Consider the following 26278-nt stretch of genomic DNA (forward strand, 5'->3'; position numbering starts at 1 on the left):
GTGATACTGGTCTCATTTTCACAAGCATCAAATTACCCAGTTAAAAAACAAAACAAAAGGAAGAATCACCAAGGAGAAGAACACAGCTGCATTATCACAGTGGAATTAAAGTGTAAGGGCTTTTTCTCATTAGGAAGAGCTCCATTTCCAACAACAGTGTTGTAATAACCAGGACAGTGACTGGCACACTGGGAAACACAGATTGCATCTGAGACCTTACTAGAAGTGAAATCCCACGAGTGGTTAATGTCTGAATGCTGTACTCAGCTAATTTACAAGTGAACAGGACAGCAGAGAAGAAACATTGTATCACAGGCTATATAAATATTTTTCAAACTCATTTCTTCTCTTACTGTTTCCCATTTGAAATCTGTCTGGGTCCCATCCCTGGGAGGTGCTGTTGGCTCACCCAGCAGCCCAGAGCCTTTGGAGCATTCATCACGTTGGTTTCTAAGCAACAGTGAATAATACCGTAAAGAGGGAAGCTGGTGATGCTTTGCAGTCATCAGGCTCAGGAAGACTGTCACAGCCTGTCACAGCCTGTCACTGTGAGCCTGTCACTGGACTTCTAAAGTGGAAAACAGCATGAAACAGTACAGCAGCAAAACCTTCAGATCCCCCCTAAGAATCACATGCCAGCTGAGGCACATCCACTTAGGGACCCCTTCCTGACATGATAGCCCTCTCCTCAGTTCCATCTTCCCTCTCCTGCTATTCCAGTTTCACCTGGTTACTGTTTGTCATGATTTTCCTTCCAGCCCTTGGTAATTAGTGCAGCGATTTGAGTTATTTGCCTTTATTTGAAGATGTTCACTTCTCACCTTTCTACTCCATCTGATCCCTCAATTAAATCACCTTACTGCATCTGTGTCATAACAACAGCCAGTCAATTAGGATTTTACTGGCAGATGGAGCAAAAAAGCCCCAAGACTGCTTGAGAGAAAGGGCTCTTCTCCATATTCCCTCTCCATCAGGAGACACAGAATTCCCCTGTATGGAAAAAGGGGTAAGATTTAAATATCAGCCTTCATCTCTGACTGTATCCTGGACACCTTCTTCAGATGCCTGTGAAAAGAGGTGTAGAACCTGCAACTGAGAATCCAAAATGAGAGGAAAAAACCGAAAACCTTGAAGAGAAGTTGTGAAAGTCAGGAGATCACACGGAGTGGTTTTGCTTCAGCTGGGGAATAAAATAATTAGCAATATCAAGACCAGCTACTGTAACACAAAGGCAATATGAGCACCCCCAGAGTCTGCTTTTATATTTTTCCTTTCTTCAAGAATTTCCCAGCAGGGAAGCCCTTCTTTATCTCCATTATTTAAAATTCCTATCTTTCAACATTCATCCTATACATCTACTTTTGTATACACATGTTTCTGCTAAACTGCCTCAAGTCCTTTTTTGTCATAATTTCTTTAAGCTTGTAAAATTATTTCTTTGCCTTTGTCTTCATGATCTCTCTTTTAAGTACTATACTGAGGACTATTCTTGTTTTCCTCTAGACTGCCTGCCACAATTTTGTGGTGGAACAATGGAAATCATTATGAAATTCAACCGCCTGAAACCAGCATGTATTAGAGATACATTTGATATATAGATGAAAAAAAGCTTAAATGGGGAATTAAACCATTTGTAAAGAAAAAGTATTGAAGAGGTATTTACATGTCCAAAAGAGAAACAGTGTTACATATCAATGTAGGTGGTGTTTCACCTGTAAGTCAGCAAGGTTGCCAGGTTTAGGGAACACCTGCAGGTGCCCCCCAGCAGGGCCTGTCCATGCTTACCTCGAGCGCTGGAAGGGGCAGAGTTAATCATCTGGGATGGTGCTGAGTGAGTGGAGCTCAGGCTGGAGGTGGAAGGACTAGCCTGGGATGAGGATAAAACAGAGACATTGGTGACTGAGCCTTGGTACCTGGGCTTAGGATAAACAAGCTGCAGGAGGCAGAGAAACCATCGAGAGAGATCTGAGCACATCAGTGCCTTAGGGATTTACCTGCCTTGGATGAGCCAGGGCAGCTGGCTCAGTGCTGCCCCAGCTTCAGTGCAGGCCACTGCTAACCTGCACTCAGGACTGTGGGACTTGTTGCACCTCCCCAAACCAAGAGCAGCACTAACTGCACATGTTCAACAGGGCAGGTAAACAAAATGGGACAAAAATCTCACTTTCTGAAAGCAGCAGGGTGACCTTGGACTGCAGTACTACAGTCACTGTACAAACACAGATTTCTTCCCAAAGTTAATCTAGTGAGTTACTGTCATATTTCTTGAACAATGTTAGATTCTACTACCTATCCAGTTTGAAAAAAAATACCACTGACAGATCCAAGCATGTGCACAGGTAAAGTGTACTGCTCCTAAGCAAAACCCTCTGGAACGCGTTCCGTGCTGTTCCCAGCCAGCGCTGCTGGCTGTGCTGGAGCTGTACCTGCATGTGGTACATATCCTCAGCAGTCTCCCCCACAGAGCTGTCTGTCAGGATAACCAGGTTTCCTGTTTCACTGGAGGTGTGCGATGACAGAGAGGATGAGGAGTGTCGGACTGAACCAAGCATGTTCAGCGGGCTGGAAAAAAACCAGACAGAGCAAGGGCATAATTATTTTTTAAACCTGTTTGTGAAGCCTGATTTTTTTCCAAACTAGTAAGTACCTGCAGTTACCTGCTGCTTTAGGTCAGCTCTGGATGTCAAACACTTTTGAAAAGGCCAAATGAGCTCAAACAAATCCATAAATGTGGGTAAATATGAAAGAGGTGACAAGAAGATTACAGACAAAACAGAATAGTATATAGGATACTGAATTTCAGAACCCCAACCCAGGGTAATGTCACATTATGACCTTGGGTGCATATTTGTTTTGTTTATAACAGAACACATTGAAACCACTCACATTTTTAATGCTAAGATGAGTGGGAGCAGCTTAAAAAAACCATTCCAAAGGAATCCAAGCACAAGACACACAGGTCAAAACCCAGTTTTCCTTATTGCATGCATTGGGCCTCAGCATTACAGTTGAAGGCAATTTTGTAGATGACAGTAAATTAATACAGCCCAGCTGGTGTGCAGGCTGTACCCTGATCTCCCTCAGGGAATGAACTTTTTTCTTTGTCACTCTGAACCACACACACAAATACACTGTACACTACAGCATTCCCCTAGTTTGTCCTAAAAACTAAAAAAGCCTTTTCAAAGTGAGGAATTTTGAGGAAAAAAGTTATCACCCAGATACTGTTTATCAACTGCTAAGCCATGGGAGCAGTATAAGCTACTCAGTACTAGCATAAAGAATGTCACCATCCTGGATTCATGGACCAACTTTCCACAGCTTTTTATGCCAGCCTTTAAAACCAGCTAAAATATAGTGACCCAATAAGAAAAATAAACACAGAAGAGCAATTAGCATTTTCAAATAAGCAATGTTGGCTGGATATAAAAACCACTATTTTGTTCTTGTAATGCCAATTTTTATCCTCTGTCATTATCTTAGACTTAATATATGGACATTCTGTTTGAAAAAGCACCACAGGGTAATTTTTTGATGTACTGATCAAAACACCATGGCAGCCTTTCTTGTATTTGGCTTCTGATTTAGTCAGAATTATAAAAATAATGGTGTTAACAGCTTTGATCCTTCAAAATGGGTACATATTGAGTTGGGTTCTAAAACAAGCCATACAATTTTATGGTAGATAAGGACCCAGTTATTTGCTGTTGGTGCAACAGAAGTAGGAGAGGTTGGGACCTTCGAAGTCAGATTAAGTCTGGAGAACTGAGTGGCAGATTTGCGTTTCTGCCTCTACAGTAAGTGAGGTGATGGAGTCACACCTGAAGGTGTTCAGCATTTGCTGCAAGTTGGATTTCTTAACTTTCTTATTCTAATTCTCCGATAATCAGCACCGAGTGAAGACAAAAGGCACTGCTGCCTAAAGTCCTGCTGTCCCTCCTGCAGTACTGCTAAGCACTCCTTGGATCCTGGAGCCTTGGTGGAACAGCATGCAGAGCCCCTGGGTGTTTGGGAAGAAGAGGGAAGGGGTTACCTGTGTCGATGCACCAGCTTGATGCTCTCTGGGCTCATGGGGCCGTGCGACACCAGCACGTTGCTGCGGGGGGTGCTGGAGCCAGAACAGGCTGGGCTCAGCTTATCCAAACCAGGCAGCTCCTGCAGAGCAAACACACTTCAGCTAAGTCACTCATGGAAAAATGCAAGTTTTCTTCATTCATGCTACTTCCAGTTATGGGACTTCTTTTGAAGAGAACATTCAACACTTCCTGGTAATCTTCCTCTGCCTTACATAATTTTCTGCTATGTGAAATAGCAGCTGAAAATTAAGCTTTACAATTGCTCCATGATACGACAAAGAACCTACAAATATTAACAATTCTTGCTGAAAGGCCAAGTTAACATATTTTCTACAACTGCCTTCTTGCACAACAATCAAGAATTCCATTGGTAATTTGGCAGTCCAGTAGGTTCAATCAATGCTGTATCAGCCCAGTTCTTTTGTGAACCTTACTGCAACTGACAGATGCTTAATCATATAATTCAAAACTGGAAAAGTGACTGTTGGCTTACATGGTACAGACTGGATCGCATCATCTGGAACTGATCTATCAGTTTCTTATGCAGGGGACGCATTTCAGGGTGTACAAATTTCTCATGGACTGCCAGACCCACTCCTAGGACATGTACCTGGTAAAAGAAAATGCAACATCAGAAACCCAAATAAATTGTGTCTAAGAGAGAGAACAGAAGTCTGTCCTGCAGTTCTGGCAATCTGCAAGGAATATACCACTGTCCATTAGAAGACTGCTGCTAATTAAGCAAGCCTTGGAGTCCTGGCAAGTTCATACTACTGCAACAAATATTTAAGTGTGAGACGAGTACATTCGTGTCATGTTGCATTGCTTTTCTTACAAGATAACTGCAAAAAAAATACCAGCTAGATTCTCTCTGCAGAGTGAACATCATTATGCCCTCACACAGATAATGCCCTGTGACAAAAACTCCTCCCAGTGCCAGGGACAGAGTCTGAGCTGCCAGCAGAGACTTCTAAAAGGAGTTTCTGATAATTGAGACGAACTGCAGCAGTGTGGCACACGCAGTCACTCCTCCTGTTCCTCATTAGTTACTTCTAAAGGTCACTTTTTCAAAGGTCAAACATATAATATTAATGATTGAATGAGATTATATAAGGTTTCAGATGAAAGAAAATAGCAATGATAGGAGGTTTAAGATGTATGTAATTCCCTACATGATCCAAAGTCTGTACAAACAATAACTAATTAATCTTCAAACATCTCCTGAGGATTGAAGGGAGATAAGCATTATTTTACAGATGGGGAATCTGAAATGCAATTCAGTGATTTGTTGAAGCACAAGCCTAGTAGCTCTATTCAGATTTGGGCACATTGTTTAATGGGGTATATCTTTCCAAACTTTCAGTTAAGAGGGAGGTGATTATCTGATTTCATTCTCATCAAAGCATCCCGCAGCTTTCTCTACCAAGATGTTCAAGGAGACACTATGGAAAAATAAAACTGCAGATAATATAAATAGGCATTAAGTTTTCATACGTGGCTCTGCCACTTCAATCTCAAGCCTGACCTGTCCTGCCTCTGATTATCTTTGAAATTTGCTAGGAAGACATAGTTCAAAATGCCAAAAATTAATGGCAGGCTTGAAAAGCAGCAAGATGTCTGTTGGATAATAAATGTAGAAAACAAAATTAATGTACTTTCAGCTGAGCTCTCTCACATCCCATAAGGTGAGTGACTTGTCATAATTGCCTTGCCCACTTCCCTCTTGGTTTTTGTTTGAATGTATTTAGATTTCCTGTACCAAAAATCTTTTGCTTCTGAATGAATCAGTTGGATTTGATGTTTAGACTGACTGCTGTTGAATCCAGACAATGTAGCAATGTTCTTCTGCACCTGAAAAATAGTACCTGTTCCTGCATGAGTTCCTTGAGCTGGGTGATCTTCTCTGCATCTCCAGGGTGCTTTGTGATATAATCCTTATCAAAAAAGGCCTGCAGGAAGAGGAAAAAAAAGTACCTTTTGCTTATGGGAAGGTTTCTTGGAGTCAAAGGATGAAAGGAAAAGGTTCAAAAATCTTAGGAAAACAAAAAATATATTAAGGTAACAGCAGAGCTTAATTTTATTGTTTTTTAGCACTGTGGGATGCAGAGAAAATGGGCTTGGCAGCTGAAACAATTCTGTTGAATCATGACTCTGACCAAGTTTCCCCCTGTGACAGTGATGAGCAATACCACTAAGCCTTGTATCTTCCAGTTATTTGAATTTTATAGTTTCCTTCACATAACTGCCTAAAGCTAAAGGAATTTAGTGAGTGAATTGGCAGCTAATGTAAAGCCTGAAGAGCATTCTCTCCATGGCTCTGCTGTGAAGATGCATCCCAAACCCCTGAACCACTGCTGCAATTTTTCAGTATTTTACCCTAAACCTACCTTTTGCAATGCTCAGTTTAAGTAACAGCTTGCCAGAGATGATGCTGGATATTGTATTTAACATCATTTTAGTTCTACAGCGAGTCTGAAATTAGCCCGTCAGCAAAGATAATGGTTCAATAGCATGAATGAGTGGTTTTTCCTGATTCCAGACCTAATCATTTACCACCAGTCCCACAGCCTCTATTGCAAAATGAATTTATAATGTAAGCAATATTAAAAAAGCTGCTTCACTGTTTTACCTGCTAAGTGAGGATTTCCAGATAAGCCAAGTGTCATCTTTGAGAAACCCTGCTGTTACCTTTACCTATCTCCATGTGAGATCCCAGCTCCACCCCTGGAGCCTCCTTGCACGTGGCTATGCAAGCACTGATGCAGAATAACCAAGTAGGGGCTATAACCCATCTTTACATAATGCACATGAGAATTTCTTATCTTATTAAGCCATACTGTAATTGAAACAGAAATGCAAATAAAACTGAGGAAGGGTGATGCTCAATGAGAAGCAGAGCCTGGCTCACCTCCTGGTACCGTGCAATTCCCCCGTTAACGGCGGCATCAATCACTCCATTCAGACACATGCTGAGAAGATTAATGTTGCCATGCATTTGTTTATGCTGGTACTGGCTTATCAGTGTCCTCAGCTCCTGGTTTTTGTTCTCAACCACTTGAATAGCATTTTCCAAAGGACTTACTTCAACCTCAAAGGCAATAAAATATACTTTAATTCTGTGGACACTTCACTAAGATTTATTATCTTCCTTGTAATAAAATGGTACTCCAGGATTGTTCAGTGAGCTCCCTTCACTTTTACCGCTTTGTAGAAAATTAGCTACATTAACAAACTCCACTGTTGGCAGTGCTGGATTTCAGGTCACTCGGTTGCAATAATAGATGTCTTTCTATATACCGAAGACATGGCAGCAATGCAATTATTCCATCCTTTTGGCACTGTCTCCATTATATTATTAGCTAATACAATTCCTCTGGTTACATTCAGCCATTATTTAGATGAAGTGGTAGAAAAAGGATGTATTTAACTCTTGGTAAACACCATTTTAAACTGCAAGATTTCAGCCCAACGAGTTTTACACTGCCTATCCCATGTCCTCAGTAACTCAACATTTCGACCCCCAATTACAGGAATTATGAATGTTACCAGTTCTCTTCTCTCCACTTCAAACCAGCGAGAGATCCCAGGCAAACTGTGAGTCAGGGTCAGAGTGGTGCGTTCAATCCACAAGCTCTGCAAGGAGTAATTGAGGCTGTGAGGAACAGTGAATCACAACCACATCCTCTGTACTCTTACAAGTGCAAAGGGGGCAAGGCTCAGAAAAGAATGCATTAACCTCCCAAGCATTAATTCTGTAGAAGGTCTTCCTGAAAGTCACCTAAACAACAAACCAGGAATTCAGTATGCTTGAAACAACATATTCAACATTTCTATTAATTTTTAAAACTTGTCCAATCACCAGTTGTGTCATGGAACCCAAAAAGACATTGTAGACCTATGTGTCAGTAATAAAAAAAAAGTCCAGCCAAACAAACAGTGTCTCTGGGCACTAAAATAACACACCTTTAAACTGGACAATACTTTAAGCAGGTCAGAACTCAACAATATTCAATCAGACCATGGATATTTGAGTTACTGTAGTATCTTTGGCTATCAAATCAAGATTATCTAAAAGGCTCTATCAGCATAAAATAAGAAGACAGTATTCACCTTGAAGAGATGAACACTTAAGCACGGCTTATTTGCTACTTCTACCTTAAACTCGTTCTCCTTGTCCTTGGGGCCCTTGTGGAAGGGTCTGTCGTAGCGGAACTTGCGGATGTTGTTGACGCGGTAAAAGCTCTTGATGCGATCGGGGACACGGTCCATCTGCAGCACATCTATATTGTCTGGGATGGGAGTCACTGCATAGATCTGCAAATCTGGAAATTGTGCAGTCAAAGAAAGCTTTATCCATGTGTTAGGAAAGACAAATAGGAAACAGCAACCCACACAGGAGACTCCATTTGCTGACAGTGACATTACGGTTCAAATCCCGCACAGTATCCACGCTGTTCTCTCAGAAGGCAAATAGTGCAGGTTCCATGACTAAGCTCTGCAAAGTCCCTGCAGTCCCCTTAAATGTGATGTGGTTCAGTCCTTAAATGCACTGAGCATTGTACAGGTGACCAGTGAGAATAATGAGATTCAAAGCCTTGGGTATAAAAAGGCTCAACAGTTTTAAAGAAAGGGAATTTGCAAAAAAGTAAAATACTGATGTAAGAAAAATAAGCAGAATGGAAAATAGTGCTTTGGAAATAGTATCTAGTCCCAACAAAATATTGGCCAAGAGAACTTATTAGGAATACTCCGAGGGACACACTCTGTGTGATGCCAGTGCTGTTGGTAAAGCATTAAAACATGGATATGACTGAGCACAGCCCTTTCCCTTCTACATGGAACATGATCTGCACTACTCCCCGCCCTCTCCAGCACCACATCCCATAACAAACCAGTTACTGTCTGCTGCTGACAGGGTCTGGTTTTGTCCATATGCAGCTCTACCTCTGTGCTCTGCCCCAGCTCCAGGGAGAGTCTGCCCTTTCACAGAAGGATACACTGGGCATCACACTGCAATATGGAGTCGTCGGGGTGGTTTGGGTGCTGCATTGCGATGGCCTGGGGGAACTCGCTCAGCATCCTCTGCTGGAAGGCTTCCAGCCTCTCATAGTCGTGGCCCCGACACACATATTCTTTGTTCTGCAAGAAGGACAAGCATAAATTAGTGTCCTTAAAAGGACTTACTTAAAAGTAAGTTAAATTCTACTGACTTCTGTCTCACTTTACATGTTTCTTCAAAACCAAAGATAAATGACAGTGGCAATATGCTAATGTGAGAGTAGATGTATTTTATCCCTTCCTGTTTCTTTACAACGTATTTCATGAAGAAGTGATGAATGAGGAGACTATTCCACTGATCTCTGAGCAGCACAATGACTCTAATTCAGGCACACCCAGCATTCAGTCTTGTGGTCCCTTCTTACCCCGCTTTTCAGAAAAGCCACTATTTTAAATTGGACTATATTGAAACGTATCAACTAAAACTTAAGTCACCAGCTTGGCTGTTCTACACTGGGAAAGCTGCTGTCAAATACTCTTTATACCAGATGGATAAAAGTCCTGAGGTTCTGATAGAACAGAGGGAGATACGTGTTTATCATTTCATCAGTTCTCCTTGGAAAGAAGTTGCAACAAACTATTCACAAAAATCACTGTTTAATCACTGCTGTATTATCACAGCCATAGAACCCAGCCCTGATGGTGATGAACAATACATGCTCAGGAACTCCCCTGTCAATAGTACAGTAATACAGAAAAGGTTTACCAACAATTCTCAGTGGCCACTTAACAAATTCCCCTTCAGCCCTAAAAGCACTTTCCTCTTGATGAACAAAATTTCATTTCTGCTAATAATGGAAAACTGCATTTAGATGACTCTTGAGGCATTAAACCACTTGTGCAGAGTTCTTGGATGCTTTTTGAGCTATCTCTTAACTCCAAACAGCACAATATAGGATTTCTAAATTCCTCAGCGTCAGGAAGATTGTATTCCAGTGTCTTAACCCTTACAAACCACAATTTTCATCAGTATTAATATCTCCTAGTGCAAGACCAATCAAAGCAGGCAAATTCTCTAATTTTGGTAGTTTAAACTCTCATACATATAATAACTAGAAGAACAGGGAGGATTTTCACCTTCATAAAATAATTAAAAAATTTAATAAACAAGAACAGCCTTTTATTTCTTGCATTTAGAGGCTGCAGTATATTCAAGAATGTGTTATTAATTGCTCTGGAAAAGGGATGTGGCCAAGCAGTTCTTGATTTTGGTAGCAAAATCGAAGGGAAAGTAGCAAAACTAGATCATAAAACACAGCCAAGGAGTTCAGTTATCTTTGGTTTTGCATTTCAACTTTGTGGAAAGGATCTCCTGTTCAGGCTGTGACATGTGTCACTTCGTATGCATCAGTCACGGCAATCAATGGACTGGAAGAAGAATCACATGATGAATCTTGACAGTTCAGTCTGTAATGCTCAAACTTTGCAGCTATTATTAAATTTGGAGTGAGCCATGTTTGAAGGTGAATCTCTTCATGACACTTACTGCATTCTCTGTTTTAGCTTTTGATAGCAGCAATCTAGAAAAGTGTAAGCCTATAAATAAAGTTATTGTGATTCTAAAAATAATGCCCTGAAAACACCTCAAAGTTAAATTTAATAAGACTTTAGACAGATGCCAGCACAAGATCTCAAAACATGGCTTGTCAGGCCTTACTTGAACTTCTGGTAGATGGAAGATATGGACAGTTTTAATTTAAATTTACTTATGTAGAAAGGCTAGAAATAGATGCAGAATTCACAGAAACATGAACAATGCCTTTTCTAGACAAAGGGTCTTCAAAAATCAAAGATACAGAAAGTGGTTATTTTCTGTCTTAAGCTATACAGCAATAGAGAAATACATGAGAAAAGGGCTTGAAGTTATTTGATCACTTTAAATCACTCCTATATCCATTTGAAGATTTTAAATCCATGTAAATCTTTTTCTTCTCTAGAATAGCTGCTTCCAATCTCTTTACAGTGTGATCCATGCTGATGTGACTGCTAATGGGCTTAGTCTGTGCTCCACAATGTGTGTGCTGTATGGATCATTAGGGAGAGAAAGGAGGAGGATGACTTTTAATGAGATTGCTACATTAGTAATCTGCTATCAGAAGTACTGCTACCAAATATAATTGCAGAATTAACAAGGATTATAATTATGTACGCTCGTGCTCGCTGGTAATTTCTCCAGCCAAGGATCCACATTATTACAGCACTTTGCGAAGACTCAGGGCTGAGCACAGGAAGCTCAAGCAGTGTCAAACACCTTGGCCATGCAGGATCCCAGGTAAAAGGGAGGATCCACAAGATAAAAAGATAAGCTCCAGTTTCTGACAGTACTTCAGATGTTAGGAATGCTTGTGTGCCAGGATGACTGTATTGTGACTCGCTGATATATTTGTTGTTAGACATAGAACCCAGGAATTGTCACTTTTCTCTGGAGATCTTCATGGGGCAGCTCTGGGTTCACACTGCAGCAGCACCCGTCCTTTCTTTGGATTCCTCTGCAGGGTCTTCTACATACTGCTTCAGGCTGCTGCATTCTAAATTCTGTGAGGAGCAGCTGGGGGAGGAGGGGCTCAGACAGGAGAAAAGGAGGCTCAGGGGGATCCTTCTCAGCCTCAACAACTCCCTGACAGGAAGTGGTCGCCCTGTCGGGATTGGGCTCTCCTCCCAGAGAACAAGGGACAGGAGGAGAAGAAACTGCCCAAACTGCACCAGGGGACATTCAGGCTGGACATCAGGAAGAATTTCTTTGTGGAAAGGGTTGTCAGGCATTGGGAGGGGCTGATGAAGTCACCATCCCTGGAGGTGTTCAAGAAACAATTGAATGTAGCACTTGGTGCCATGGTCTGGTTGACAAGGTAGTGATTGGTCAAAGGTTGGACCAATGATCTCGGAGGTCTTTTCCAACCTAAATGATTCTGTGATTCTCCGATTCAGGCACTGTTCATCTTCAAATAACATGAAACCACCACCCTTTATGCACTGGTATTTCTTCTCCTTGACTAATTTCAACTTGCCTTTATTATCCCTGCCTGTGTTTCCATTAAAAGACTATAATTAAACCCCCATGTTGAAATCCTTGTTAAAAAAAACAACAAACAACTTCATAATCAGAGGGGAGTATATGAGGGCAGCTCTCAAAATGGCTTGGCTTTGTATGGCTTCATCCTGTGTACCTCGATTGGTACCACCTCTTGTCAAACCATTCCTTCAAAGAGAACACAAACCATGCACCTCCAGTCCTTGAAAGCTTCCAGTTACCTTGTCCTGTCACATTCGATGGCATCTGCCATCAATTTGCGGGCAGCTCTTGGAGCACTTGTCATATTATATTCCTTCCTTGCTCTAAACTAGCAACAAGACATTGTATAAACAAATACCCATTTAAAGTTTGATTCCTCATTAGGAAAAGAAGAAAATTTCACTTTTTAAATGGATTGGTACACCAGCAGACAATGAGCTCCAAGTGAGGACGTGTCCAAAGAAGCTGTTTGGCTTTTGTTTAAGAGAGGAAATTTTCACTTGTACATAGCATAAGAGTCATCAGGCTGCGATTAGAATTCTGTCAAGTGAGACTTTTTTTAAAGTATGATAATTTGAGATGATGAAAATTAGTTGTAATGACCCAACATTGCTGCAATACAGCATTTTGCTTAATATAGAGGCAATTTGTGCTGCATCTGCAGATCATCAAAAATTCACAGTGGCATGAGTCAAATTTCTGATCTCTGTTCCCAAGAACATTCCCAGTGGACCGTGTCCTTCAGTTCAGCCAGAAAACTGTTTTTATTTGTGCAGGCATAAAAAATATGCTGAATAATAGACATCATATCTCCAAAACAAAAATACAAAGCCTTACCAGCTACTCTGAGCCTGGTCACTTTGTCACATCATGTATAAGTTTGGCTTACCCGCAGGAAAAATGGGAATTTTCGACCGTAAAAACCAACTCTGAAAAACTCGGGTTCTAAGCGCTGCTGTTCCATGATATTGTCATAATAGGTAGCTTCCATTTTCTGTGGAGGAAAGAGATAGCTGCTATCAGACCTTTAATGCTGCACTTAAAACATTAACATCTCAACACTCATTAAAATATCACATTACTCTTTTACCCCCATGATTTTTTATGAAAAGACCAAAATTTTCTTAAATATAAAAATTATTAATTATACCAGTCTACATGGTGGAACAGACTAGAATATCACCATACTCATTTTACATTTTGGAAGATGACGTATTAATTTTTCCTGGTTTATCTTATTTTAAATTAAACAGGTCTTGCATATGATTTTCTTTGCATTGCAGAAATAATGGCAAAGCTGAGATTAAGATCCACGTTGCCTGGCTCACAGTGTCCTATTCTCTCCTACAGATCAAAATCCATACCACTGCCTGGAAAATTACATCTAATTGGGTTTGCCTTAATTGAGTTGAGGGGCATGAAAAAGGATAAAACAAAATTAAATCTACAGCTCTGTGCACCAGAAGGTTTAACATGGAAGAAAAAGGTGGTTGCAAAGAGGAAAAGGACTTTTTTCTAGTTCCAATAAGCAGTTTTGTGGAATTGTGCCAACAAAGATGAAGAGTGGGATTTCCAGACCCTTTGGCAAACTGAACCTCAGAAATTTCACTGCAGCAAAAGGTGGCTCTTCAAGGAGAAGAACCAGTTTGACACCATTGCTTCCACTGCAAGGAACCCTAACTTGCCATATTGCATCCTGGTTTGTGGTCAGTTCCCACAAACATTAACTCCCTTTCCAGGAAGGAGAAGGTCCCAAAGTCACTGCAGGAAGCATCAAGGAATGTGGTGGTGATGTGAATGGCACAGAGAGTGCACAGCCAAGCTGGTCATGTGCTCTCTTTGGGGCCACTTTGGAGAAAACCGGTTCTTCAGAAGTGCAGTTTATCAGACTTTGTTAGACAGGTGTCTTCAGATAAAAACAAACTGGACTTTTTAGAAAGAGAATTTAAACCACTGCATATATCCATGCAGCATAAATCTCAAATGTGGATATGTGTATGCTACCCCAGGGGACAGGAGGAGATGAACTATTTTCACATTCAGAAAGTTTTTAAATAACAACAGGAACTACAGCTTTTTCTGATTAAAGCATGATGCTGCAAATGTGCCCTGATCACATGTTTGGTTGTACCAGAGGACCAGATCCCTGTAAACTGGTAAGAATGCCATAAATATTTCTCTTCTTCATTCTCTCTCTCATTCATCTTATCTCACTGAGGCACAGGTTGTTCTTGATTCTTTTTGGAATTAAAATGAAATATGTATAAAAAATAGGATATTTTATGCAAAAATAAATGTAAATATGCCATTGCAATAGCAAGCCCAGCTCCTGTGTGTGTGTGTGTGCTGCCTTCATATACTCACAGGATTTTACTGCTACCAGACTCTGGAATTATTTCAGTGCACCTACAAAGTCATCAATATGAATCAACAGCAAGGAGTCTCGGTGCATGCATGGAGCTCTATAAGGAATGTGATTATATTTAAATTCAGAATGCTCTGACAGGAGAGCAGAATGCTCTGGGGAACGAGGTAAGGGTGTGCAAGGAGGGAAGGTGCTGCCACTCACCCGGATCCAGCTGAGGCTCTGGTAGTCATAGAGGCTCTCGTACTGGATGGCCAGCTCTCGGCACAGCGGGATGCCGAACTCCCAGCTCTGCGGGGCCAAAGCAAATCACACTCACAGCAAACACAATGCTGCTGCCAGCTCAGCTGAGAGCAATAGGGAAACTCAGCTCTGGGAACTCATTTGGTATGAAATGGCAGAGATTAGATGGGAAAATGCAATGTGGTGAAACCATTTCCATTAAATAGCAGATCAATTCCTTCTAAAAGATGGGAACAGAGGCATATGTTCCGTGGAAATTACACACACATACTGCTTGTTCTGACAGTTCATTTATGAGACTGGGAACTTATCTGGAGAAAGATAATAAAACTAACAATTTTTCTTCGTGTTAGACACCCCTTCAACCCACCCCCAACAGCTCCTTTGCTTCCTGCACTAGAACTCCCTGGAGTACAGTTAGGGCTTGGCTCTCCAGCAAAGTGCTCCCCTTCCCAGGCTGCTCCTTCCCACTGAAAGCACAAACTGTCAGGCAGTAGGAACACTCCAATGCACAAAATATCCTCAGAGCTGACCTGCATTACTGCAGTGAATCAATACTCATATTCAGAAAGCCACACTCTTTTCTTCAGCTCCCAATCCCACACAATGGATCTCTCCTAGTACTCATCATCCCAGAGGTCAGGAGGGACAGAGACCCACTTTGGGCACACCCACACTGAGAGGAGGACTCTCCTGTTACCTCAAGTGGCTTTTTGGAGAGCTCATTTTACACTGAAATCTCCTCTTCCATCCCCTTTTACCTGCACACACTGGAAGCCTTTTAGGGGAGTGGCTGTTTCTTACCATGCTTATGGTAAAGGATTTAGAGCACCAAGGTCTCAGCTGAACTTTTACTGGATTAAGTTTTATTATGCATTACTGGACTAATCTGCCAGTTGTTTTACATGGTACCTGCTGTAGTGAAAACAAAACTGATGTGTGAGTTAGACTATCACCTTAAGTTTTAAGAATATTAATAGCAATATTGTAAATTCTTGGAACCAGTCATTAACAGCAGTTATGTAAAATATTAGCACTTAATATGGAAACAGGTATTCTGCTTACGTGTACCTTCACATAAAAAAGTGAATCCCTACTGTTTGATATAATTTATGAGGCAGTTTACAGTGTTTCCCTTTAAGCCTTCATTTGTAGTGTCTGTTCTCTCCTTACTACCACTTCCTTACTACAGCTCTTTAGCGTCATTTAATTACAAAAGCTTCAATAAAAACTTGCTAAATAAAACATTGTGCCAGAATCAATTTGTATATTCTGATAGTAGCTGTAGTTTGGGAGAATGAGAGGCCTGAGATTTATTTAGATCAAAACAATAGACACAATAGGAGAGGAACTGAAAGACCAGTTTCTTGACTACTCTGAATATTAGTGAGGTATTTGTGATCTCAAATTAACAGGATTTTTGCTGTGGGTTCTCAAAATGTATGACACACAAACTGATCCACTGAACTGAGATCAACCATAGTCAGTTAAATGTTTGTATTTGCAAACTCAAAGACCACTGCATTTTTTATGGTTGCAGCACATTCTTTACAGAGATACTATACATAGATTTTCAGTCCTCAGCTGAACTATGTTCACTTCTAAAACATCTAGCCAGGAATAAATGGCTTTTTTTTCCCAGGGAGAGTGTGAGCAGTCTTACTTCCAGATGGGATGCTGTGACTAAAGCCTACCTAACTCTCTAATCTCTCTTCTGGACAGAAGCAGAAATCTCACCAGCTGTTTTCCCTCCAGGTGATCTGAGGGATGTAACCTTTTCATGCTCCTTTTCTGATGTCAATTAAATTAACGACATGCAACCACATCTGATTTCTCTATATACTACCTCTTCTGCATGTACCTTGATACCATTCCTGTCATCCTAACTCAGGCTCTCTCTTTGTTTCAGTTTCTACACCAAGAGATTCCACTGTGCTACCTGAGTATTCTGCAGACACCAGATAAGATAAAGAAGTGAAGAAAAACAACATACAGGTAACTTCCTAAAGAGAAAATGGTTTGTAGATATTTGAAAGGAAAAGGAATGAATGGATATTCAGGTCATTGGAGCTTCAGTTTTAAAATCTGTGATGCTAACGAGTAACCTCATCACAGTACAGATAATTAATGTGCAATTCCATGTGACATGCAAGCGTCACTTCCCTCTTCAAATAACTTCCTGATGTCTCCACTGGTAATTTTCCTCACTAGTGCTTCTTGTTTTGCTGATCTGTGATGTGTCTGCATGCTGTGTATTACTTGAAAGCCACATTCACAGGGCACTTATTGCAGCTTTCTCCTATGGCACCAGCAATTCTCAGCTGACTGCGCACAAGAGGGCTCAGGTAGAGACAATCACCCCTTCCGAATGCCAGCCTTTATTTACTCACATCCCAGTGTGCAGATTTCTTTTGGAAATGATTCCCATGAAGGTACACAAGAGAAATGATTTCAAGTGTTGGGTATGGAGCACATGATGAAAAACTGCTGCTTTGGGGCTGTGTGTGCACTTGGCTGGACTAGGGAGAACAGACCCTGCAGTGCCATGGTGGCAGCTGCTCAGAATTGGCAGGTAACAAATCCAGCAGTGAACTGGACACAAAAGGGCTGAGTAGATTTCGAGTATTCCTGTGCAGAAACATGATCAGTCAGCTTCAAACTGCTCCATTCACAGATGTCTTCAACTAGAGAACTTTTAACGGTCAAAACTGTAACTGAGGGTTAAAAATATCTTCAATTTAAGTTATGTAGTTGCACACACTGCCAGCTGAGCCACAAACCAATTCACAGCATAGCAGAAATCAGCAGGAGTAGGCACATGACCAGTGAAGGCTAAAAGGGCTTTGGAACACCATGTTCCTGCCCAGCACAGGGCTGCTGCTGACGCTGCTGAGGGTGGGAGTCAGCTCTGCACCCACTGCAGCATCCCAGGCCTGCTACAGGCTGTGCCACTGCCATGTCACAAGACACCCTTGTGGGCAGTTTTCCTCCCATTCCCATCCTGAGAAAATTCTCCTCTAAAGAAATGCAGAATTTTTACAGCCTTTACACTCTGCCTTGACACCCTCACTTGGTGGAAGAGGCCAGGAGCAGCATGAGAAATGGAAATGCAACTGAAGGACAATAACAAATCCTGCTCTGCAGAACCTGAGGAGGGACCATCTCAGGATAGTGCAGAAAGAAGCTGTCAGACACAAGTAGAGGGAAGCAGGTTTCTTCCATTCCCTGAGCTGCTCCCTGTCACACAACAAGAGTGCTGAAAAGGAGGCTTTGGCTTCTCAGCGTCTTTCACTTGCATAGTCTGAGTGACATACACACTGTTTAAGTGGATTATTTAATCATTCAGCTACCATTTGTAGTAAAGCAGGATTAAAACACAAATCAAGTAACTCCAAAAACATCCAGTGAGGAGAAAATCTCAAGAGGTTAACACTCTATAATCTGTTAGGAGTTTTATAGCCTAATTACATCAGTCAATTTTTACTCTACTTCACTGTATATATGGATTCCCTGTTGTTGTCAAAAATACAGGCTCACTTGCTTTCCATAGTGCCTCTATCATCTTTGTCTAGTCAGACAGGACAGTACTACAATATCTGCACAAGCCAGTTATTTGTTTTTAAGTGCAGTCTGAAAATTTCTGAAATGAGAGAACCATATGCAGTGTTATCACAAAAGAGCAACTCTGGCAGACACACCAAAAAAAAAATCTAAATCACTTCCTCATAAATGGGCCGTTTCTTCCTTCACATAGGAATCTGACTTCCTTTTGCAGGTTCTTTAGAAAATGTTTCTGCCATATGCAACTCTTATTACCAGGACTGGGAATGAATTAGCTGGAATGGCAGCCCCATAAGAACCAACTCACATTTGTATTTAATGCCACTGTCATTGCCATCATGGGCAAAATCAACCCTGAGGCACACATACAGATGTTATCTCCCAAGAACATAAGCTGTAGGAATTTTCCTAGAGAAGGGAAAAAATTGAAAATACTCCAACAGATGATGTCACTTTTAAGGTTCACCTCTGAAATGTTCCCAAAACAGCATGACACAAGGGACTAAAAAACATTTACTTCTGCAGTAATTGAAAAAAAATATAATTAACTGTAGAAAACTCATACTCAATATATGAAATTGAAATGGATTGATTTTCTTCTTGTGCAGTGGATGGAATTGCACTTTAACTGGAAATCACTTTAAAATAAGTGATACTGAAAGGACTTAAACCTTTTTCAATAAAGAGACCCCTATAGCATTTGCCTGCCATTTCCATGTGCAGGTTAAGCAGGAAACAAGTTCTCAACTGAGTCATAGCACAGCAGTTTGCATGGACAGCTACAAAATGCAATCCCACCCCCAAAAAGCTGAGGAACATGCACTCTGCCACATCACCTGATCCCAGGCTTGGTTTAAAAGTTTAAAAATGTTTTGGTGTTTGTCCTGTTGGCCTCCCTAACCCATTCCAAATGCCCTACATAATGAAATACCTTTCCTCATCTCTTTTTTTTTTTGTCCAGGGAGCCAATTTGTCACGTTATAAACCCTTTTGATACAAATTTACTTCCAGACTACGGGACTGAGATGATGGCTTGCAAGCCCTAAGTCAGTCAGGAAAAGGGAAGGAAGCTGCTGGAAGAGAGAAGAAGTTGGCATACCTTCCCTTTGTTGAAGTAATGGATAATCTTACGGCACAGACCTTCCTTACGTTGCCACTCTGACTGAGATGGGTAATGCAGGAACTCTCTCAGAGGTCTGTCCTCCCACTGAAGCAACTCACAGTACAAAAGCAGAGTGAATGCAGCCTCTGTAGGAAAGGCAGTTATGGAACACTGAATCACTGACAGCAGATAAACACGGCCAATATTAAAGGTCACAGACCTGCTTCTGACACAGTCTGCGATTTCTGACTTATAGTTTGCAAAAAAAAATCTCAACTCTTAGGGGACCATTAAATTAGTCAATTACTTAAAATAGCAGCACATGATTTTTAGGTACAAATCTGTCAAATTTCTTTTTACCAGCTACTTGATTTAAATGCACAGTCAGATGTTCAGATCTGTAACTAGATTTGGGGCCTGCAGCTGTAAACAGAGCTTGGACAACACAGCATTAGAGTCCATTCACGTTCCAAGTGCTTCCTCAGCACTGCAAGGCAAGGAAATATGACAAGTGGTAATATAATGGTGCTTTTGCTAATCTTCCTTTAAATTTCATTCCACTGTTGTGATTTTTTTTAAATCCATCTTCTTCCAAGAACACTTTAATGTAAAATTTGAAGTGTAATGCAATAATCATGTGGTTGTGCAGGCATAAACAGACAGTATTTAACTTGAGGAAAGGAGCTGGGCCTCAGCTTCTTGCCTTCCCAATGCCATAACTGATTCATGCCAATTCTTTCCAAAAGAATGAGCCAGATATTATATAACATTGGGAAAGTTAAAAATGTTATGAGGAGCAAGCAGACTCCATGGAATGTCTCTCTCACCTGTGTAGTTCTCAGCCTGCAGGTGCATGTCACAAAGCTTGTGGATGTAGCGGATGTACATCTCCTCCTTGTTAATTTCAGATTTGTAGAAATTCTGTGAAAGAAAAAACAGAGTTGTTACTCTTGAGATTCTCCATTCAAGCACTCTGCAGCATCTGTGGATGTGAAAAGTTATTGAAAAGAGAACACATTCTTAGTGGAAAGAAAAGTAATTCTTTTCACACTCACACTGATCTAACCCACTAATTTTATTGCGGCATGGCTTTTTTTTCCAAATGAAGGTAGTCAAAAGCTGAAAGAAAAGGTGAGAGAAGTTGTAGAATCTGTGTCACAGGGATACACAGAACTCAGTTGGACACAGCCCTGAGGAGCCTGACCTATCTGGCCCTGCTCAAAGCAGCGAGTTGGATCAGAGGCCTCCAGAGGATCCTCACAATCCTCTTCATTTTCTTCTGTCATTCCAGTGCTTGGATTCTGAAGCTACACTTGTGTGACACAGATTCCTATCCCAGCCTTTCCCATCTCAGTTTCAATGAGATTGCACAGTATCACAAAGAGATAAAGGAAACACTTTTACCATTAGGTTAACAGTGCAGCCAATCTTCTTGTTTTCTGTTTCATCTCCTTTCATACAGTCCCTAAGAAAGCAGAGCAGTGTTGAAACAAACATCTGCAAAACCAGTCCTTTTAAAAGAAATCTGAAGCTATCTTACTTTCCAGACTTTCCTTGGATGACAAACAACAGATAATCATATACACTTAATTTCATAAAGTTCCTCTAAGAAAAGTTTCCATATAAGGGCTTAGATGATGTGAGAACTGAGTGTCCCCTTACAAGTTTGCATCTGTGAACAAGCCCCTGAAATGACTGTTCCTTCATTTCTTACAAGAATCTGAACAAAAATCAGATACAATGTCAAAAATAGTCTGAATGCAAGATCTACTATAAAAGTAAAAAACTCCTATTTATCCAGATGTGAATGTTTTGTCCTAGTCAAAGGCTTCACGTCCATAAATGCAGCTCTGCAGCCTGGTGTGGCTCACAAGGATACAACCTGAGGGCTTAGACTGGATTTCTAACTTTTCCCTAGGTAAGTTAAATCACAAAACTTATCTTTAGTTTCTGGAATATTTTAGTAATTATTTCTATTCCAACGATACAAGAGACTAAGTTTTTAAAGCAGTGACACAGCAAACCATCTTGAGAACTACTACAGCTACTGACTGGCAGCTGGACTCTAAGAAATGTCTGTGTATTTCTAAATTCCAATGCCACATTCCAGTTCCCTGTTCTGGGAATGAAAGATCAGCTGCAGATTGAAAATCAGTTAAAAACTGGTATGTGTTTCTCAATTAAGCATGGAAATGTGTACCTGTGCGTCAAAGCTGCCTTCTGGCAGGTGTTTATCATTAAAAAACAAAAAACAGAAACCAAAAACACACAACACCCCCCACCTTGCCCCCCAAAAAACCCCAAACAGCTTCCCTGCATTCCCTTTAAACCTATCTCCAGTACCTGGTTGTGCACAGTAGTTGTAGAGCAGTTGTTGCCAGGAAAAAAAACAGGAGATTGGATCAAGGTGGTAGGGATAACAAAAAGAGCAAACTAAAAAGCACAGAAAAGGATTTGGGACTGCAGAACACCCAGCCTAGTCAGAGGGTTTCACCTCTAATGAGCAGCAGCAGAAGAAAAAACTATTTGAACTCCTGTCAGTAGGCTAAAGATAGAAATATCTGGGGCACTTCTATATAGGTTCAAATTGTCTATTATTAAAAAAAACCGCTCTGAGTGTGTGTGTATATATAAATCTAAAGTTAAAATATTTCCTTCTAACTAAGTCAAAGCTCAGCTGCATTGACACAACAGGCCTGCAAACTTCAGTTTAAAACTAAACAAAGGCTGTCTAATTTATAGTGAAATCTTGCTCATGAGCCACCAGCTGATGTGCCAGAGCTCCCAGATGGAAGTTCTCCAGCCCTGCAGGCCTGGATGAGGCATTCAGCATACCTTGGTTCAATGAGGCTTTGGGGGTCACTCTTGCATTTAACATCTATTTTGCTGAATTAGGTGAGATCATTTCAGTGATAGAAAGAATTAATGTTTTAGCAACCTGAATAAACCTCAGTACAAAACTATCAGGAATGAGCACACTAGAATGAGATGAGGATCTGGGATATTTGCTCAGGACCCAGCAGTGATGTGTTGGCTTGCATGTATGCAGCTTGACAGTCAATAAAAACCTTCCCTGTAGGAATTTGGTACCATGTCTTGACAAACTTCTCACACTTAGAGCATGTCCTTGCTGGTGCCAGGTACCTGTAGTCGAGCAGACGCTCCATGAGCCGAGTGACGGACGTGACAAAGGAGATTCCGGTCTCCCGCCAAGTCTCCTGCTCAATCTTCTCCAGCAAACTGTTGGAGATGGAAAGACAACAGCTGAGGCTTCCAAGGAAATGGTACAGGGCATGCAGACTGATACAGACAACTTGGTTTCTCTCTCATACAACAAGTTCCAGAAGAATTAGCATCTTACCTGGGATAAGGCCCAAAGAGTTGGGTTCTACTCCAGGCAGCATGAAGTAAAGACAAGGAAATTACAGAATTGACAGGAGAAGGGAAAATATCCTCACACTGCCATTTAACAGATATGAAGAAGAGCAACACTCATGGCAATACTTGATTCCCACATTATTACCTGCAGCTTAAATACCACTACCAGCAGCTGGAAACTGAAAAGGAGTCCAAACCTACTGCAAATATTTCTTCTTTGCTCATTCCTCCATAAATTTTCATCTCTAATCAGCAACAACCAACCCTGATTCACATTGTATTTAAATTGGAAATAACAGCAATCTGCTCCTGCCTAGCATAGACAGTACAGTAAGCACCCATGTCACACAGCTGTGAAGGAAGAGAGAAGGCTGGAATGAGAACAATGAACATTCTGTTTAAAAAGTGAAGAAAGAAAGCAAATTTACGTGCCAGTTTTTCTGAAACTGGATTTCCAGTCAAAGAATTTGCCACTTCTAGGAAAGAAATTCTGTTGGGTATCACATCCTCCAAAGAGGCAAACTCTTCAGTACTGGGATGATTTGCAGCTGAGGGAGCCAATTCCCTTTACAGCAGTATAGTTGAGACAGTAAAATTCAGGGTCAACTGTTTTTTCACACAGCATTTACTAATTTATGGACTTTTTTCCACAAATTATGTGTTTCCTCATATTGTTCTCAGACAACTAGGTGGGAGATATAAACTAACTGGTCACTGTAATTCCTGTGTTTCTTGGTAATGCATCCAATCACTACCACCTAAAAATGAGTAAAAAGCTACAGCCCTTGAATTTTTAACATTTCAGGTAATGAATGTCTTCAAGTGGAGCAAAGGCACACTATTCCTCTTGCCATGTGATTAAAAAACAATAGATATTTCCTTTCCTTTATCCCTGAAATAGACTTACTTTATCTGTACACATAAGATCCAAGACTTCCCAAGGCTGAATACACACAATTCAAACGGAATACATTTCCATACTTCCTGAGGATAAGCACATGGGATGGGCAGGCTTATCTAGCTTGAAATGAATGAATGTGCAAATTCAGAAATAGAATTATTGATTCCAGCAAAACAAAGGTTTATGCCTCAAACAGCTGGTGTACTATTGGAGGCCATGTAAAATTGGAATATATGGCTAAAATTCTGCTGATCTCTCTGGCTCACGAGAGTATTAAAAAATTTGGGTTAACTGCTCTGGACTGTCAAGAGTTTGAAATAATTCCTTCTGAAATAAACTAGGAACACTTGAAATTAAATTTGGAGACACATCAGAAATCAAAGGTGAAGTGTAAAGTCAGACATAAAATCTTCAACTTTACCCTTCTGAGTGGGAATTGTTTGTGTCAAAGGAAGTATCACAATAGACTCTGAAGGAAGCAACTGGCAACTGTTGAACCAACCATAACATGGCCTTCAAAAATAGGAGGAAAGAAAGGAAAATGCTGAGGAAAATTCCTTTGCTTTAGCAAGGCCTAACACTGTAGATAGTACAGTGTCTCTCTAAACACTCTTGACACCAGGTTCTCACTCACTGCTATGGAAAGAGAAGGGCCCTGGCTCCTCCAGCAAATGAATTTTTGATAGGAGGATGATAACCTGTGCAGCCTTTTATTAGCTGTCACAGGGACAAGACAAAGAAGAATTTAGGTCTCTGTGTTACTTCCAGCACTCTTCACTGAGCTATTCCATGGAAGTCAGGCAGCCCTTTCCAGCCCTCCCCAAAGATCTGTGCCTGCACACATCAGTGCCTGACTCTTGCAGTGGCCCTGCACAACACGAGAGCATGAACTGGCAGAGCTTACAGCAGGCTGAAGAGTTCCCTGTAGTTCTCATCACCTTTTCCTTCAGACACCAGGCTGTCCAGCTTATCGATCAGCTCAGCCTCCACCTGCAGGGAGAGACCAAATCCATCAGTCAGAGACTCTCCCAGTGACCCAGCACATCGGGTGAACTGGATCCTGAGCTACAGCAGGATATCCAGCACCACTGCTCTGCTCTGCTGGTTCTGCTGGTGGAATTGATTTGCAGTTACTCAGGCATCATTATATTAGAAGATTTTTTGTTCATTAAACCCCACTTTTTAAGCCTCTCTATGATTATGTGACACTTTTGCTTTTTCTTTCACTTATATGAAGGGCCACACCAGCATCATTATGTTTCTCTTAGGAAGATTTTGAATACATATTAATTCCCACCTTAAATATCAAGTGTGATATCAGATATTCTCATAAAATTGATTCAAGTGCAGAAATTGATGTATGTAACATTAAACAAAAACAACTTCATGAAGTCAGCAATCTCACAGAAGACAGTTTCACGACTAGTGAAGACAGAGGCTCCTAAAGGCTGAAACTATTTGCAGAAATATGGCTTACTTTTATTTAAAGACAAGCATAGTTTGAGCTTCTCTGTTTTTCAACTGCCAAATTGCAAAGGAAGTAAAGAAGGAAAACCGAATCAGCCAGTGGCACACAAATGGACTTGATGCTCTTGCTGCTGAAATCATTAAAGGGAGACCTGATTTCATCCCTGAATCAGACTGTATTGTTATCCAGCCTTGCTGAAAAAATAACCTTGTAAAAACATGAATTAGTGAAGAAAATTAAAAAAGGGCTTGAAAATGAATTTTCAGGGTTTTTATATTTTCTAACAAACAACTGAATATTCAAAAGGCAAAGAGAAACTCAGAATTAAAAAAAAACAACTCTTTGTTTGTGATCTGCAGTGATTACAGAAATCAGTAATGCCTGTGTCCAGCTATACAGCATTATACTGGAAAGCAAATAACTGCCTGGTTCCAGCAGATAATGTTAATGAGGTTTATTACCTCTTGGTGTATTCAACTATTTATTTAATCACTAATACAGATGATTATTTCATCTTTAACCTTAGAAGGTTACAATATATGCTTTGTAAAACAGTGTGGAAATTTGCTCCACAGGTAATTTAAGAAATATTCTCGGAGCTGTAGTTTAAAATACATTAGTGAATATAAAAATTAAATGAAGATTACAAACAGTTCATCTTGATACAGAAAATGTAAATAGGCCCAGAAACTCCAAGGTGACTGCAGATGCTTCATACTGTAAATTCCAGAGAACGACTGTTCTATTGTCATGCTAAAACAAGTGGAAAGAGGACTATGATCAAAATGCTATTGCAATAACAATAATAGTAAATAATAACAATTGTAGCAATCATGGGAGCTGCAGAGGAAGAAAAACAAGCTCCTGGTAATACTTTTCCACACAGCCTCTAATAGATCAGGTTATGGGAAAGGTCTGCTATTCTCCTGGAATGATAGATTAGATCTGGCATTTTAATGACTGTGCAAATAACTAATCACATGAATTATGATAATTTAATGGTGATTTACTCCTTCAGAGCACTTCTCTGCAGATACTGGCCCCCAGTATTGCCCCAGCACAATGACAATGAAACACTTGTCATCTGAGGATCCAGACCAAGCCCATCCTTCA

The 26278-nt window shown here is 40.7% G+C and overlaps 1 protein-coding gene across 1 annotated transcript in view; it reads right to left on the bottom strand.

Moving 5' to 3' along the window:
- DOCK3 (dedicator of cytokinesis 3) overlaps nt 1–26278 on the bottom strand; it is a 165776-nt gene that overhangs the window by 13827 nt on the left and 125671 nt on the right. Inside the window, exons 33-49 of the mRNA XM_031058228.1 lie at nt 24602–24687; nt 22780–22806; nt 22563–22658; nt 20823–20883; nt 20246–20339; nt 19416–19564; nt 14717–14803; nt 13037–13141; nt 9074–9215; nt 8232–8398; nt 7623–7709; nt 6985–7164; nt 5942–6025; nt 4570–4686; nt 4034–4155; nt 2427–2562; nt 1786–1867 (exon numbers count right to left, since the gene is read on the bottom strand). Of these exons, the coding sequence (XP_030914088.1) occupies nt 1786–1867; nt 2427–2562; nt 4034–4155; nt 4570–4686; nt 5942–6025; nt 6985–7164; nt 7623–7709; nt 8232–8398; nt 9074–9215; nt 13037–13141; nt 14717–14803; nt 19416–19564; nt 20246–20339; nt 20823–20883; nt 22563–22658; nt 22780–22806; nt 24602–24687 (1822 nt within the window). The remainder of the gene's footprint in view (nt 1–1785; nt 1868–2426; nt 2563–4033; nt 4156–4569; nt 4687–5941; nt 6026–6984; nt 7165–7622; nt 7710–8231; nt 8399–9073; nt 9216–13036; nt 13142–14716; nt 14804–19415; nt 19565–20245; nt 20340–20822; nt 20884–22562; nt 22659–22779; nt 22807–24601; nt 24688–26278) is intronic.

Source organism: Geospiza fortis, unplaced genomic scaffold, assembly GCF_000277835.1.
Source record: "Geospiza fortis unplaced genomic scaffold, GeoFor_1.0 scaffold78, whole genome shotgun sequence".
Lineage (NCBI taxonomy): Eukaryota > Metazoa > Chordata > Aves > Passeriformes > Thraupidae > Geospiza > Geospiza fortis.